Below are 17,748 nucleotides of genomic sequence, written 5' to 3'. Positions count from 1 at the left end.
AAAGGATCTATTTTTAGAAGTCTTTAAGATGGCAAGAAATGCTGACCTCAGAAAACTGTGAATAACAAGCTCCTTATTTCTTCTTCCCTGCCTGCTCTCTCTCTATGGAAGCAAACCACCACCATCTGGCAAAATTGCTCCGGAGTCACCACCAGGCCAGAGCTGCATTTTGAGCATCTCTGTTCCTTGATATATTCCCAAAAGTCTTGTCCATGCCAACCTCACAGGTCCGGTTTGAATTCCCCCGTGCTGTCAGCCTCAGCGACTTCTCTCCATGCAGCACAGGGAGGGGATGCGGTGACTCACCCAGCCTCGGGATCCCCCCTGCCAACCCACTGTTTGTTTGAGTGATTGTATTGTCGAAGTCCTGTTGCCACATTTATAACTACACAATTTTTTTTTTTATGACAACCAAAGTTCAGTTTTATAAACAGATGCTGTTGTGGGCCTCTCTTACTCAGCTGGAGCAGCGTCAGTCGTTTTTCCAGGCTGCGGTCTCTGTGCTGCACACTGAGTCAGACACAGCCCTGCAGATTTCTTTGAATCGCTGGTTTCGTCCCAGAGACTCTTGACACCCTGCCAACAAAACAGGGCGTAGCTCATTAATTTCATTTTTTTTTTTTTCTTCTCTTTAAAGGCAGTCTGATTCATAGTAACTCCTTTAAAACAGAGTGGAAAGACACCACCCTCCCACACCACCGGAGGAAACTTAAACCACCACCAGGTCACTCCCCTTCACTCCAGCCCTGCACTCCAGGACATCGGCACTGCAGCCCAGCACGCTCCTTCTTCCACAGGTGCCAGCACCGGTCCCAGCCCACACGGTAAGAGCTGTCCTTGAAAATCCTCACAAAGTTTTCTCCCTCAGTGGCTGCTCCCTCTGCTAGCAGCACCAGTCTGCCTTTCTCCTCTGCTCCTTCTCTTCATCTTGGCACTCGAGCTGGCTATGGCACGCACCTTAATTTTCATCTTTTGCTTTGAAATCCAGCTGCGTTCCAGGGCAAAGGGGCGCTGCAAGGCACCCTGGTTGCAGTCTTGGAGCGCTGGCAGCAGCAATGTTATTTTCACCTCCAGGACACGTGCAGTCAGGGCACAGGCACAGGGTGCCCAACCTGGGCCAGCTCACACTCAGGAGCTGCTGTGGGCTTTTGGAGTAGCATTGTTGACAAGTGTGGAAAAATGCCTGCTTGGAATTAGGGCTGCTGGCTCGGTTTTTCTGGCGCTCAGATATTTCTGCTTGTCTCTCTCCCCTCCATAATTAGTTTGCCAAGCTGTAATTTAAAACAATAGCAATCATTCCAAGTGAAGACTGAGAGGCCCCAAGGGTGCAGACTCTGGGGTACAGTGGAGACAATCTCCCTTTTTCTGGGAGTTCTGGCTCCTGAGGCTGAAGCCAAGCCCCAGCTCTTGAGCAAAGCCATGTGAAGGGTAGAAATGCGTGCTACGCCTTCCTTGGCAGCACAGCCACTGGAGTGGGGAGCACTGCGAGGAGAAGTGGGGGAGCGGGTGGAATTGCTAGGAGCACCACAATCTGCTGTTAGGGTGTGTCGAGGAGGTAGAGACACTGATGGGAAGTGTAGGACTGCAGAGACTGGCAATTTTCCCTCTTCACCTGCCTTTTTCCATGCAACCGTCCCCTCTTTCTTTTCCTCCTCTTCTTCACCAGTTCTCTTATTTCATCTGTCTGCTATGGTTTGCATCCTGTGGTCAAATCTGAACTATTTTTGAGGTCTGAGAAAGGGAGTGCAGCAAAGCCAGTTTGTTGGCACCACACTTGGGTTCCTGTTGCAGGAACTCAGCCCGCCCCTGCACAGTTTCAAGGGTTTGAAAGAGACTGAACAGTATTTAGCCCAATACGGGCAGGAATGGGTGGGGCTCAGGCTGGAGCTGTGGATAGTTACTGTATGAATGAAGTAGAAGCTGAGCTGACTGTAACTTTGTGGAAAAGGATGGATTTTGTGAATTTTGAAGTCCCCTCTGGCCCTGTTGCTTGTGGCTCAGTCACACAGTGGTGCCTCCTGACTGAGAAATAAATGTGTTGGAGTGGTGGGGAAACTGAGGCAGCGAGTGTTTCCAGGGCAGTCAGAAACTAGAATGAGAAGAAAGCATTTTTGGAAGTTGTCATTTAATACGATTAAGAATTAAATCATTTTGGTATTAAAAAAAAATGCTGTGGCCACAGAACAACTTTTACTCCGAAGCTTTGAATTCCTCAAGGCACCTCTGAGAGCAAGTTTGCCCGGGAACTGCCCACTTGACATTTCTGGATGTAGTGGGATTCTTTTCTGAGCAAACACTCAAGGGAGCTGGGCATGAAGAGTGTTAAAACTTAGAGCCCATTAGCTACTGTTCCTATGATAACAGGGGTTTAGGACAGCTGAATGCCTCCACCCAGTGCACCTGGGGACTGTGAGCACTGGGAGAGGTGAGCCCTTAAAGGCAGCTTATTTCTGTTTGCTGCCTTGGGGATTAGCATCGGGAAAGGATCAAAACGGAGGTGCCTTACTAACACTGCAGTGCCTGGAAGCACACCCTGAAGTGCAGAGCCTTCATGCGAGGCCCTGCACACCCACCCAAGGAATTCCTGTCAGCAGGCTTCCGTGGAAGCTCCCCCAGCTATGACTAACCATCCAGACACGTCACACGCGGTCTGAGCCATTCATCCTGGCTACCCCTGTGTGAGAGCAGGGATCTCCAGTGGGCACATGCCATCCCGAGGGAGACAGCTGATGGCTATGGAGTCGAGCCACACCCAAGGACACATTAATGGAGAAGTGACTTGGGATCTTGCGGGGAAGCACCAAGTTTTGGAGTGGGTGCCTCAGCTGCTAGTGCTCCCCCAGTGAGACCCTGCTGAGGACAGAGAGCCCTGGGCTTGGTAAACTGGCCCTTCTGGCCAAGCTGGTGGTCTTTCAATTTTGCAGTGTGGGAGCGATGCAAGTGCATGCAGGAATTGCTGTTTGGTGGTCTGGGGTGGAGCAGAGATTGTATTTTGAAACAGTTCTGGGAGATTTGCTGATAATATCCAGCATGTTTTTTGGTAAAAGACCCACCTCAGGGCCTTGTTTATAATGAGACTGGGGAGATTTGCTGCAAGCACTAATCCGTCTCTCTATCTGTCACTCTCCCAGCCGCAAGGCTCGCTCATGGCACTCAGCCTGTGCCTGCTTCTGTTTCCTCAGAGCAAGCAAAAGCAGGAGGGAGCCTGCTGCCATAGCCTTGCCCGCTCCCATGGGGTTCACGGGCCTCATAATCCCCAGGTGGCTGCTGGGACACCCCTCCCATGGCATGTTTCCCCTTGCTCATCCCCCAGGTCACTTAGTGCTGCCTTTGCTAAGTGCTGCATGGATGGCAAAGGATGAGGCACCTGATGCTGAGCTGAAATTTGCCCTCAGTGCAAAATTTGCTCAAATGCCCCATAAGGCAAGAAATAGCCCTACTAGACCCCTTTGATGTAAACAGGTTCCTGTGCCTGGTACCTTTCAATAGGGAAGTGACAGCACTGTCACCCAGCACAACATAAGGCAGGCTGCAGAGCATGGCACTCCTAATTTCTTTCCTTCCTTCTGCTTTCTTACAAAAAAAGTAATGAGATAAAACTAAAATATGAGATTTATTTACCCTTCCTTCAAGACAGGGAGAATTAAGAGGCCTGGAGCTGCTCTTTTACTCCTCTAAAAGGGAGGGCAAGGAAGGGGATTTCCAATCTTCACATCTGAAGATGGATGCTTAATACTTCATTGGTCTTTTCTGCTGAGGCAAAGCAGCATTCACAGAAAAGGAGGCTCTTCTCCATGGCCCTGCCAGGATTGATAACTAACTCATAGCCGCAGTGCTGTAACAGTGGCAGTGAACAAACACACTGAAGCACATCTCAATTATGCCTGTACTAATCCTCTGTCAGGGCCAGTCCACACCCAATCATCCCACAGCATGACACAGGGTCTAGCAGCAGTTCCCCATATAAACTGCCCAGAGGGGAATCTGGAGTGCCTCTTAAGCTGCTCCCTGCCATTGCACTGTGGGGAGAGCAGCAAAGCAGCACATCTCGGGGCTGCCATCTGGAGTGTGATTTCTTCAAACCCTGCTGGGAGAGCTTTGGAAAGTACTTTCTTAGCTAGAACAGCTTGACAATGAACAAAGGAAACTCTGGCCAAGTTTGCAGCTTCACGCACCCTGCTCCTTCTGAACTGTTTTCAGGGAGTATATGGAAGCTGCTCTCTTGGTAAGACCAAATATAGCCCATGCCTTGTCATAGAAGGGAGGGACAGGCTAGGACAACTCAGCTCCAGAATGCACATTGCCCGAGGGAGTGACAAGTTTGCCAAGATCATAATTAAGATCTATCCCCTTTACCCTGTGAAAACCAGTCTGTAGCAGAGGCATGGGGAGACACCCATGACGAGAGCCCAGGGACAGATCTGGGCTAGGTCGTCCCCAGTCCTGTAGAGAAGTGCACTGAACTCTGAGCCCTGGAGTGGCTGACACAGGTGAACAGTGACTCATGCTGAAGGCTTAGCTCTTGTGATGTGGGGCCACCTGGCAATGTATTTGTATTTGAGGAAATCCAGGGTGAGGACCTTTGTTGTCCTTTTGCCCTCGAAGGGCAGGGTCTGCTCAATGAGGGGAGTTGTGAAAGCAACCACCATGACTGGGTCCATTGTCCACATTCTTCTCATTCCAGAGAGATATCTTCCCTGTATTGGCTCCAGCAAGCCTCTGGGAAGGATAGTGAGAGTCACGGGAGCAAGAGAGGAGAGCTACAAAATGCTCAGAGCTGGGAGCAGGCTGGTCAGAGGATTGCTGAAGACCAGCTCCAGGAATGTGGACCACTGCTGAAGGAAAGCTGGGTACATCCACTGGCTGTGACAGTTTAGGCGGCCGAGCCAACCTGCCGGCTAGCTGGCCTCCAGTGGCCGCAACTCGGCCAGCATGGTGTGCCCTCAGCAGGGCAGTTCCTGATGTCTCAAAAGCCACATGTAACATGAACTAGCTTATACTGTTCTGCCAGCCCGTACTGGTCACAGGTGTAAGGAGCCCTCTGAAAGCCAGCTGAGGTATTTTACATCACGACCACCTTTATCCCACCCTGCACAGAGCACTGACCAGCTCCAGGCTGCACAGCATCCTCCTGTGTCTGCTTTATACACACGTTCCCCCCAGTTCATCAGTTGTGCACTTAGGTTAAAAGAAGGAGCTTTCACACAATTTTGCATTTTAATCCCGCGCAGTCTTTTCCAAGCTGGCTTGCTGGAGCAAAGGCACCCCAAAAGCAAACTGACCCAAAAGCTCAGACTCTTTAGATGCCTGAGTAACACTGCCCTCAGTGCCTCATAGGCTGTACTGTCATGTTCAGAGGTTTTGCAGTTTTGAGAGACAGACACACTATAAGATACAACTTCTTTTTCAGAGTTACACTCCCTTGGGGAAAAAATAAGGAATAGCTAGACAAAACTGTCTATGTAAATCACAGGATTGCAGTTTTAATCCAAGAATGCAACCAAAAGCACAGCTGATGTGGGCTTCACAGACCTTCAACCTCTATCTAAAGGCTGTTGCAAAGAGGAAAAGCAGGTAGTCCTGCCAGCAGTGAGCTGTTTGCCTTTGCTCATACCGCACTGTAACCTGAGCTTTCCTGTCAGAGCTGTCAGATGGTTTCTCCCACGTGGGCACTGCCAGTGTCACACAGATAGATCCGTGCACCCATAAAGAAGCCATGCACACACACAGACACAGAGTTCACAGGGAACCCACAGATGCACTCTCCCATTCATAGAGGGAGCCACACAGAGCTGCAGATGCACACCCCTACACACAACACGTCAACGCCCAGACTGTCAGTCCTCCCACAAATGTTCCTCGTGTATCTCGGAATCTTGTTGGAAGTCCTGCCAGCAACTCCGGTGTCTAATTAACCCACCCAGGGACCACCCAGCGCTCTAAGGGGTGAGGGCGCTCTGCATCGCACCTCTGGAGGTGCAGAGGAACACTTCTGTGCTTCCATTAGCTCTGGGGTCCCTTCCCCACCCCTCCCTCTTACTAGCTGCCCGTCAGTCCCAGCCCTTCCTTGGCGTGCCTAGTGTGAGGAGTGACAGTGTTTTCCTCCAGCAGCGGATGCTGGCTGCGTGCCAGGCCCCGGGCAGTTGTCTCTTCCCCTTCCGCCTACCAAGCGAGCATTGGAGTTTCAGTTGATGTTGTCACATGGCTGAGCGCTTGAGGGTGGTTTCTTCTGGAGAAAATGCCAATTTCTCACTGTCTGCCCTAGGAGCTCTGATATTTCCCCACTCTCATATGAATCATGAGCATGAGAGCTGGAAAACCCTTATGTCTCATCTTTTGTGACTCCCCTCTGCATCTCTCAGTGAGTGGAGGTTCATCACCAAGGGTGAATTCTTGAGGAATTTGTCAGATCCCATAAGAAATTTTTCACATGGTGGTGCTTCACCACTCCCTTGGGAAGGCAAATTCCACTGATCTCTTGGAGACCACTCCACCAAGAAATGCTTCACAAGAACCAGACAAAATCTTCCATTTACTTAAGCTTATTTTCAGCTGTAGCCCCTCAGGCTGGTCTACATTTTCCTTTTGGTTGGCATTAATCTGCTGGTTTTACAACCTTGCTGTACCCCATGTGGTCATCACAGCCACTACCCACATGTACGTGAAATCTCACTGCCGTAAACCAGAGGCTCCAAAGGTCTCCATGTGCCCACACACACCTCCTGCCCAACCCTTCTCCCACACATGTGAAATCTCTTTCCAGAGGCACCAGCCTACTCATCCACGTGTCTATAAAAAGCATCTGACTTGTAAATTGAGTCAGGCTGGTCTGTCAAAACCAGGCTGTCAACAGCAGTGCTGACATACAGTAGTACGTAAAAGTCTGGAGTCAGCAAAGACTCGGGATTCATCTGGATCTGAAGCAAGAGACAGAGCAAAGGATGAAAGCAAAAAGATTCTTCCCTGTTGTTGTTTAAAGTTGGCATGAGCTTTCTAGTAACAGTCTGACATGTCCACTGTCATCATGTCACCAAAATATCAGAGAGACCTTCCCATCTTTGCATCCTGCCAGATGACTCTGGGCACAATGAGGACTGATGCTCATAGTGCACACAAGGTGTGCAGTTGTAGCAGGTCTAAGATGCAGTGATGGCCTCAGCTCAGTCAAAAGGCAGATGTACAAATTCTGCAGAAGGTTTCATCCCACACTGAGGTTTCCCTTACTGGTAGCAGCATGGCAGCATTGCTGTTTGTGGGTTGGCTTTGCAGTGAGGAATGCAGTGGTAACAGAGGTGGAAGTTTGTGGCTGTCTCAAACAATACCAAACAGTTTTTACTTCCTGTCCATTACTCTCCAATTTTCTCCTTCCTTTCCAAGAGGCCTTGGCCCTGATTTGAACCACCAGTATTCCTGGTGTGACTCTGTGCCCCCTCAGACAGTGGCCAAGTTCATGTGCTTTCTCTAAATATTGGACCTCCTATTGTCCCCATCAGAGACAGCCTACTGGGAGAGACAGACCACTGATCTGACTTGCTACTGCCTTCCTTATATTCTGTAGTGGCAGCTGGAAAAGGCAGAATTTCTTTCATGTTAGTTGCTTTCAATCTATGGAGATTTTTGTTGACATTCTAACCAAAAGCATTTGTTTTTTCCCCAAAAGGCCATCTTTCCATTGTTGAGAAACCTAATGTATCAAAGTAAAGGGCCTTTCAGCTGACAAACTCCGTTTTAAAGGAGTCAGAGGTCACCAGCGTGCACAGGCAGTGCAATTTAGATGTCCTCTGCTCCCTGGACACTCTAGGGAGCTACAGGCTATTGGCTGGGTTCTCACCTCAGCTGGCATCTCTCACAGTACACCTCACCAACTGAGCCTGGGAGAGGCAGTCCCAAGCAGGGACCTCAGGTCAGAGAGGAAGATGGAAATGGAAGTCAGATGAGCTACATCCATTAAGGAATGCTTGAGGTCTGAAATATTTCAAATTTAGTTGCGAGTGCCCTGATTTTTCACCCGAAACAACCCCGTAATTCCTGCAGAAACGTCCTGTACACTCACCCTCTAGTCCTTTCACTGCAATGCACTTACTGTCAGAAGCAAAGCACCTCTACCTAATCTGGCTTACCCTCTTGAGTAACTCACTCCCCATGTTTGAGAAACTATACCATTGGCCTTTATCATATCTCCAAGTGGCACTTCACATTCCATCCTGATCCTTTGCTAAGAAGCAAACCAGGGGCAAGGACTCACTTCTCCATATTGCCCTCCAGACAGAAGGATCCAAACCCTTAAGTAGACAGAGGGGTGATACGGGTGGCAACAATCTGCCTGCTTGAGAAGACTTTGTCTTAGTTTTTAATAGATATTGCCAGCCTGCTTGAACTTGAACTGGAGTGCAGCAGGGCTGTGTGTTGTTCCCCAGTATGTGTACTCTTGCACGGTCAGAGAAATAGTCTCTACACAGCTAAGAGTCTGTCATGCTTATCTGGAGGTTCTTTTGTACTGAAGGCTTCTGTGGTGATTCTTATTCGTGCTTACTGTTGGTGTGGCTTGTTATTTCTCTTCATCCATCACCCCATGAAAAGGAAAGTCAGTCCACTGTTATCAGCACAAGATCTTCTCTTGACTCATGCAGGCTGTTCAGCAGGTGCATGACCTTCACTTCCCCACCAGCCTGCCCTACCTCAGTAGTCCTTCTACTGTTATGTCTCATTCCTTTTTTTCTTGGTTTAGTTGGGGTCTCTCCTCTGAAAGATGCTTGGGGAAGACTCACAAATTGTTCACTTGACTGGTTCTTGAGAAGCAGTCCTGAAACTGACAGTGTCCTGAGCACTTTATCTTTCAGGGTTAAATTATTGTGGGGTTTGAGAGCTTTGGGGTGAGTCAGTGGAAAAAACTGGCAGCTCTAGGAAGGCTAAGACTGACTCATAGCCCAAGAAGAGCCTGAGGAACTCCAAATGCAGCTGCAGTTTAGGTACGGGAATGGAAGAAAAGGCATTTGCATGCAATTCTGTCCTATTGCTCCAGCAATGCGACCCCACCCTGTAGTGGAGAACGATGTCTCACACTTAACAAATGGAAATGGTATCCTGTCAGTCCCCAGTGCTCTGCCAGTTTCTCTATCTAATGGGAGGAAAAGTCCACGCCATAACATCAGAGACAGAAGTGAATCTATTTCAGTGCCATTCGTTCACCCACGGCTCCTCTGGGATTGTTCTCTCGTGTTTTATTTAACAGGCAGAGAGAGACGAAGAAAGGGGAAAGCAAATGAATACAGAGGGAGGCTTGTGCTTTAACTCGCAAAGAATCAAAACTAAGCTGTGAGCACATATCCCCTGGGGGAGTTTGCATTTGATAGCGTGTGTGTTCAGGGAGAGGTGCTGACGTTCTCAGGAAGTAGGTGCACTGAGAGCACCTGAACTAACACTGCTCTCCTGCAGTGCTAGAACAGGCAGAAAAAGCAAAGGGAATAAAGGATTTCTGTTTTTTCTTAGAGTATTGGTCAAAGTCTTGGGTGTGGGGTCATGGTTTTGGGGGTTTTTTTTTACATTGTAAAGTAACATTTATCCCTCATTTTCATTTCTGAATGCAAACAAAAAATGCATTTAAAAGGGCTGTTCCAGTCCTTTAGGATGTCATGAAAGTAGGTTTTTACTCTTTCAAGTAGAAAACTTTGTTTGAAGGTCCTCAAAAATAATAAGGAAAAGAAAAGCGCTGAATGAGATTTTAAAGAGGCCATGGAAAAATACATCCATCTAAGAAAGAAGAAAGTTTAGCCACTGTTCAGTAAAGGCAAATTTCAGAGCAGGCAAATTTGTCAGAGTTTGGTTTATGCATGCCAGTACCCTGTAGTGTCAAGAACACTTGTTACAGTTTGTGTAAGAACCAAGGTAATCAGGAAAAAGAATGAGAAGTAGTCAAAGGGACAGGAAGATTTTGAGTCAAGAGTTTGCTGCAGATATGTCACTTAGTCATGGCAACAGTTTGAGGCGCAGTGTTAATATCGGTATCAGTTGCCATCCAGCATTTTGAAATCCTCGTTCCTTTTACAGTCAATGGAAAGAAGGGGTTTAACTCTTAGGTCAGGTATGTTCATGTGGTAGCCTGAACACACTGTTGAGAACCTGGATTTTAGCAGTGCTGAACTCATAAATGACTGTCACTACAGTCAGAGGTAAAGTCCTAAGAAGGCTGTTCTTTCTCCAAGATCATCACTAAGGGAGGTACTTTGACAAGAGAGGTCACAGTGACCAGACCATCCAGCCAAATCAAGCTCTAGAGCATGAGGAGTTTGCTAGGACACCCCAAAGCAGACAAGCAAGCCTGGCCCACATTCAGCAAGCCAGGGCTTAACATCTCCAGAGAGTTCTCCAGGTGAAGGAAACCTCACAGCAGGTAAGTTTTGCTGAGGAGATAGGACTAGTCACCAAACCTAATCTGTCTTACTGAGGAGTAGCCTTGTTTGGGTGGGAGCAGTGACCCAACAGAGCTGGTTCCTTGAGGTCCTGAACTCAAGGAATTCCTCCTGGTCACTAGCTAATGCTGAACTGGTCAAAGTGCCACTGATGGAGAAGCCTGCCTACCCATTGTGGTTTGGGAAACTGTATACAAAGCAGTGCCAGGAACAGCTGCAGCATTTTACAGGAATACACTCCCACTCATGGCTGCAGTGAGAGGAAAGACAGTAGTGGAGAAGGTGGAGTCATCAAGTAAAAAAAGACGCATGAATGGGACTTTACAAAGCCTTTTGTCACAGTTTGTGTGGAAGACATCATAAAGTATAATTGTGTTGTTTCAGGACAATGTTACCACACCCTGTACAAATGGTGACAGCATCAGACCTTACCTGAGTCACCTGGACCAAAATAACTTGACAGCTAACATTAATCACATGCTTGACACTGCTCTTCAGTACCAGCACTACCCAGGGAAAGAGCAACAGAGCCCTCTCAAACTTTCTAGGAAGTTTACAGGCCACAGAGTGGACTCAGTAAATGCTTTTGCCTGAAATATACTCACTTGATTTGTGAGCATTGTCTGCATTCATTCTCACAGCTTAGATTTGTTCATTGTATTTCATGTTTTCACGTGAGAAGCCATCAGTCTTGACAAACAGTGTCATGTGAGCTTTCTAAAGCACATTCCCCTCCCTTTCCAATCACATGTTCATCAGTGACAGGAAATCTTACAAAAAGTAAAAGTTTGCAGGGTACAGAGGCAAAAATACCCAAAACAAACCAAAGAGGAATTTGCATTACAAGAGAATCCTATTGCAGTAATAAAGTGACCTGTGTGCTTCAAGTTTTAAAAGGGAAACAGGCAGTTTTCATTGCAAACCTGGGCATCTTCCTCAGCTCCAGAAAACCTCCTGGTGTTTCTGTTCTGGTTACTCTCCTCTTCAGTTAAAGGAGTGGTCTACTGAGTAGTGGCCACCCCTCTGGCTCACTCTCCACCACTATTCAACAGCTGATGCACCAAGGAACATGCAGTCCCCCATTCCATACCACCTGTCAGTGACCCAGACCAGTTGGAAGAGGCTGAGACACCAGAGAACAGGAAGAGAAAAATCTTTCCTGACCTCTGTGAATCCCATGGGCAAAAACTCCTATTCCTTGAATGTAGGCCTGGAGTATGGCATTTTTACTTTACATTAATGCACATCAATTTAAGCAACCTGTCTATTGTAGGTTAAAGGGTGTGTTCGGTCGGGACGGAGACAGACGGAAGATCTCTATAAGCAGGTCTTGGGACACAGTCGGTTTATTGTAAAGGCGTGGGTATAGGGGCACTGCTCAGAGCTGCCTGACTCAGCTCTGAGCAGGCCCAAGAGAGTAAGCAGGTGAGAGAGAGAGAGAGGGTGTGAGAGCAAGAGTGGAAGTAAGAGTAGAAGTGGAAGAGAGGAATAGAGAATGTCTGAAGTCCTGGTTACAATACAATAAATCATCTTCTGTACTGAATATTCTAATTGTCACTAACCAATCTAATACAAGATACAAATCCTATAGCATTTACATACAGCCTATAAGAGTTCTTATATTACCATAGAGTGTTACATCTTAACTTCTAAAAACTACTCTTTGGACCCCTTCTGCTGAGCTAGTAGGGTCTGCTCTGACCCTTGGACCTGCCTGCAAGCAGAGGGTATTGTTCAACCAAGAGGGGATTATCTTCAGTGGCCATACCATTGTTTTCCAGTTGTTCAGTAACTAAGACCTGGTATTTCAAAAGTGGCTTTCATTTCGATGTTGCCTGTAGTTTTCATATTCCTAAAATCTTTTGTCAGGCAATCATATTTCCAAGGTTTTCCTGTTTCATCTTCCCCAACATCTATATATTCAGGCTATTTTTAAAATTCCCCCAAGTTATCTACCCATGCTCTACATCTCCTCCCAAATTGGTTCCTTAATCTTCAGACTCAATTTAACCTCTTGAGCAGATGCTGACAAAGTTTTTATTGGCTTTATTTTGGTGATTCCCCATTTCCAGAGTGGACTTAAGATCAACTTGGGTTTTTGCATGTAAACAAAACTTATGGTAATGCTGTTCTTTGACTCAGCCCTTCCCTTCACGCCCTCTCTCTGTTCTTGTTCTCCCTCAGAGCTCCCTGTATCAGTGACACCACCTAGAAGAGACCCAAGATGTTGGTACTACTGGCTGGTATCTTTGTGGTTCACATCGCCACTGTCATCATGCTCTTTGTCTCCACCATTGCCAATGTAAGTAGACTGCCCTGGACAAGACATGGCTTTCACCTTCCACAGCAGCAGCCAGCCTTAGATAAGGCTGGCAGGTGGACCAGGGGGTGGGTGCTCAGGTGAGGGTGAGGAACATCCACTCGCGGGCATGGAGAGAAATGAAACTGTGGTGGGTGTGCTCAGGGAGCGGGAAGGCAGCCGGGGTGGTACAGGAGGCAGCCTCTGTCTGTCACCTCCCCGGAGCCCCGAGCCAGCAGCACCTCAGCACCCTTCACCAGGGAGAGTGCAAGTCGTGGCCGGGGAGCTCAGCAGCGCCAGCCCAAGGGGCGCGGCGGGGCCGCCGGGGAAATCTGGGCCGAGGGGGACCCCTGGTGGCGCTGCCGGGGTCACCGCGCCCCCCGCCCGCCGTGGGAGCGGATTTTGGGCTCCCCTCGCACCCACCTGGCCAGCCGTGCCCCCCCACCACCTTGTACAGGAAGAGGGTCAGGATGACCTGGGAGATTTCTCCACGACGATTGGGACAGACTTCACGGTGATTTCCCCGGACCAAATGACTCCTGGCACTGGAAGCCAGTGCATATCCCACCAGTCCAGCTGCTCATCGCGGCCAACTCGTGCTGACATTTTCGGGCAGTTGGGCTACTCGTGCTCACTTTATGGTTTAGTCTGACAGAAGAGCGAAGAAGCTTTCCTGCCCCTTGACAACCGTTCTACCCTATTTCAGGTTTGGATGGTGGGTTCTTACAGCTCTGAAACGATCTCAACAGGACTCTGGCTGCTGTGCAACAAGACCTGCACTCAGCTGCCAGTTAGCAGTCAAAATGAGGGTAAGTTACATCCGCGTTTTCGTAATGGTGAATCACAGGACATTGATGAGCACTGCCAAGACTGAGTCCTGACCTTCTCCAATCTATTCTCTGTGTTTTGACAGCTTCCCTCAAAGCTGTGCAAGCCTTTATGATCCTCTCGATCATTTTCTCCGTTGTGGCGCTCATCCTGTTCATTATCCAGCTGTTCACCCTGGAAAAAGGCAAACGTTTCTACATGACCGGAGCCGTCATGCTGGTTTGCTGTGAGTATGCACGTGCACGCCCTGCCACGGCTCCGAGTGCATCCCACTGCCTCTGCGAACGCAAGCAACCACACATTTGCCACACACGGTCACCAGGGGAGGTTGTCAGCCAGCTAAATGTTTCCAGTGGCCCAATTTTTGTTACAAAACAAAGGACTGGGGAATTGGAAAGTGTTGGGTTGGGATATTTTTTGCTGTATATAATGAAAGTATTTCCAGATTTTCATTAGGAAATCCCAGTGAGTTTTGCAAAATACCTTTGAAAGACAACAAAAAGGATTCAAGTGTTTTGGGGGAGCAGGGGAATAAACAGTTAGACAGCTACTGCACATGGGATTCAACACGTAGCACCAAACTGTCATCAGATCTTATTACTGATTTCCTCCTAACAGAGGTTTATTCCTCTTGGCACCCACTAAACAAGCCCCAAGTGTCTTATGTCATCACAGCTGCAAAAGAAATCCTCCACAAATAAGCCTAATGGGCAGCAGTTCCTCTCTCATATGGCACAAGACATGCATTGCAATCTCAGGGGACAACAGTACTTCAGAAGTCTTGCGGCAGTGCTGGTTTCTGTGCGTTTTCCAACTCTCTTTTCCCTCTTGCTTCCTACAGGGATGTGCATTCTGATTGCAGTCTCCATTTACACAGCTCGGTTCACAGGCACGATGGTGTACTTCACAAATGCTCACCATGGCTACTGCTTCATATTGGCCTGGATCTGCTTTTGCTTCAGTTTCATCATCGGCATTCTCTACCTTGTTCTTAGAAAAAAATAAGGCTGATGGGTGTCCAGGGGAGAGGGTTGGTTACTGGGAGTGGGGAAGAATTACTCTGCTGAGAGAATTGTTGGGCCAATAGAGAGAAACAGCCACCATCATCACCACTGCCACCACAGAAAAATCACTAACAAAGCTAGAATCTTCAGAAACTCCTTCACCAAAGAGAGGGAGAAACAACTCCTACTGATCTAGCACTTCTGGGGCTAGAAATCTGCAAGTGACCCAGACAGCTCTTCTCCTTTTCTGCAAAGTTGTGCCATACCTTCACAATGCTTCAAGCTCAGCAGTGATGATTAAAGGGCACCACAAAACTAAGGGCTATATCTTTTTCCCTTCCTACAGCCCTTCTCACTTACATTTGAGTGTGCCTTGTGGGTTGAGCATTGAGGATTATGACCCCTTTATTTGTCCATTGAAACAAATGGTATGGGCCTTTTGTTACATTTTTTTATATATATAAATATATATATGCACATAAGTTAACATGAAAGACATTAAATTGAGAGAAAAAACAATAGAAATCAGATTAATTTTGTGTTAAAATATCTACAAAAATAAGGCAGCACATTTTTTTGTTGTTCCATTTTCTATTTGATATTCCCATGACTGAATAAGATACAAGTAGGAATGGCAAACATACAGGCATGGATGTTGGAGAGAGAGAGAGAGAGAGAAAGTGTAGGGGTAAAGATATACAGGGGTTCCTAATTGTAGAGGATGCAGTTGCTCAGTGGTACACATGCAGAGAGGGAATCATCTGGATGTGTGTCTACACTAAAATAATCTTCTGTTCAACTCCAGAACACGTTAACAGCACTGCTACATCGCAGATCCTCACTGAGACAAGTCTTTATCTGTAGGCAGGGCTTTTTTCCCGCATCATCACCTGGTATATGATATTAATTGAGTGCCCCACCTCGTGACAAAGCTCATCTCAAAAGCAGATAATGGTTAGCAGAGGAAATTTATTCCCTAATGAGAGATTAGGAGAGATGAAGCAGGGCTTGTGAGTTTTGCTCTTTACTGCACAACCTTAGGCCAGCCACTTAACCTGGTGCTTTTCCATCTGCCAAATTTTTCCACAAAACTAGCTACCTCCCAGGGTTGCTGAGAGATTCTGAGTCCACTCTGTAATACAAGGTCCCCATGTGAAAGGCTGGCATAGGAAAGTTAGGCATTGATACTGCTGCAACCCACAAATTTCTGTTAGTTTGAAGAATCTCAGTCACAAGAGGCATTTGCAAGAGAGGTCAAAATTTCCTGTGACTCCATTTACAGCTAAAAGGTAGAGAGTATAAAAAACATGTTAATGCAGATTGTGCATGGATGCTATTTACCTCTCTCTCTCTTTCTGTTACATTTTCTTCTTATGTAGACTTTATAAATTTGGTGGATATATTCTAGTACTGTATGTTGGTGTTTCATTAACAAATGTTATTTCATATATAGTCATTGTAAATATTTTGAAATGCATATTTTTAACTTTGTGGGTATAAAAATAAAATCTGATTCCCTTTATAATAAAGAGTTTTACTCTGTGGTTTGGTTTTTTTTTCATTAGTGCTTCAGATATTTGTTAGCAGAAGTATTTGCTGTTCTCACTGAATCACAGCCCACCCCTTTAAGACAATGCAGAACTACCATGTTCTGTTGCATGCCAGTATATGAGATTTCCTTGTTCTGGAGGGAAGGAGGAAGCAGAACAACTCTCAGAGCTCCTGTTTCAGGCTGCCTGCAAGCTCAGGCAGACAGTGTGAGCAGTGGTATCACTCAGTCTCAGCGCCAGGCTTTGTTTCACACCCAGGAAAGCTGGAAACATACTTTCTCACTCTGGCAGGATCTCATCTGTCCCAAAGCAAAATCACCAAGGTGTTTGTCTGGGTCTCACGAGTTGGTATAGTTGTTGCCTCTTCAGTGTTGTCTGGCCAAACACCTCTGCAGTTCTAGAGCTTGAGCAAAGAGTCCAAATCCCAGGACACCGGCAGATCTCAGGAAACTTGGGGCACAATCCTGTAAGCTGTGAGGTGAGGTAAGATCTAGCAAGAATCAGCTGTGTAGTAATTTTTTCTTTATCAATTAATCTACCTCTGAGAGAGTGCTAATTGAGGGTAGAACATAAATCTTTAGGAGCTGAAGTTTTACCAGAGGGGAACCTCTTACAGCCAGCAGGGTGTGGGAAGGGCTGACAGTGTGTTACGGGTGGACACTTGTCTTGGTCTCAGGAGGTTCCAGGAGTCATACAATAATAGAATAGGCTGAATTGGAAGGAACCAATCAGGATCTTCGAGTCCAACTCCTGGCCCTGCACAGGCCATTCCGAGAATAACACTATGTGCCTGAGAGTACTGTCCAAATGCTTCTTGAACTTGGTGCTGTGAGCACTGCTTAATGCTGTGGCCACCGAATCCTCCTGGCACTCCTAGAAGTACAGGGTAACCAAAGACCACTTGGCCACTGTGGACAAGGCTAACACTGACAGGTGAGCCATGAGCCACCCACCGAGGTGGGAATACTGAGGGAAGCTAGCCAGTGAGCCTTGCAGGAGCACACCCACTGCTAGGCTGGTATGTGTGTCCTGTTTCTAGCATGGTATGGGTGTGACAGTATGATACCTCACAGGATGACAAGGCAAGGCCAGCTTTGCTGGGATGACAAGGACAGGTCATAGGCAATGGTCTCAATTTTTGAACAGTGGTCTCCAACAGCATTTGTGTCACCACAAACTTGTCATTGATAGCTTAGAAAGGGTATGAAGGCTACTGGACACTCTGGGTAGCTTGGTTTGCCTGAAAATTCACTTGGGCTACTAAAGGATCAGTACCCTAATCTACAGGTGGAAAAAGTCACTGAGTCCCCTGGCATCTGACAAACCTAGTTATCTGGTCCCTGAAGTAGAATTCATTCCAGATGAGACAGCCTTTGCTCTACACCCAGCAGCTCCCGCCACCATCTTCTGAATTCTGCTACATTAGGGGCTCACAGGCACAAAATTACATTTGCCACCACCAAGAGAGAACACATCAAACAGAAAAGCAGATGCCAACAAACATGGATCAATTACAAAACATAAGGAAGCAGGAAAGGACAGGAGCAAATAGCTCTATTGGTTGTGTCATATGACAGATATTTGCTCAAAAACCGTCTTCAACACAGCCTGAAGTGACACTGACCCAGTGCCACATGGACTGTGAGACACAAAGTCAT

At 47.3% G+C, this 17,748-nt stretch overlaps 2 protein-coding genes across 2 annotated transcripts in view; one reads left to right on the top strand and one right to left on the bottom strand.

The window, feature by feature from the left end:
• Positions 1–17,748, bottom strand: part of GSG1 (germ cell associated 1) — a 92,494-nt gene that overhangs the window by 37,562 nt on the left and 37,184 nt on the right. The window lies entirely within an intron of this gene.
• On the top strand, positions 656–16,071 carry EMP1 (epithelial membrane protein 1). The gene is made up of 5 exons (XM_032105728.1): positions 656–824; positions 12,594–12,711; positions 13,415–13,517; positions 13,622–13,762; positions 14,378–16,071. Exons 2-5 carry the CDS (start codon positions 12,634–12,636, stop codon positions 14,539–14,541), a joined length of 486 nt encoding a protein of 161 aa, XP_031961619.1. The 5' UTR covers positions 656–824; positions 12,594–12,633; the 3' UTR covers positions 14,542–16,071.

Source organism: Corvus moneduloides, chromosome 4, assembly GCF_009650955.1.
Source record: "Corvus moneduloides isolate bCorMon1 chromosome 4, bCorMon1.pri, whole genome shotgun sequence".
NCBI lineage: Eukaryota > Metazoa > Chordata > Aves > Passeriformes > Corvidae > Corvus > Corvus moneduloides.
The sequence above is the reverse complement of the archived record's forward strand: the minus strand, read 5'-3'. Positions and strand labels throughout refer to the sequence as shown.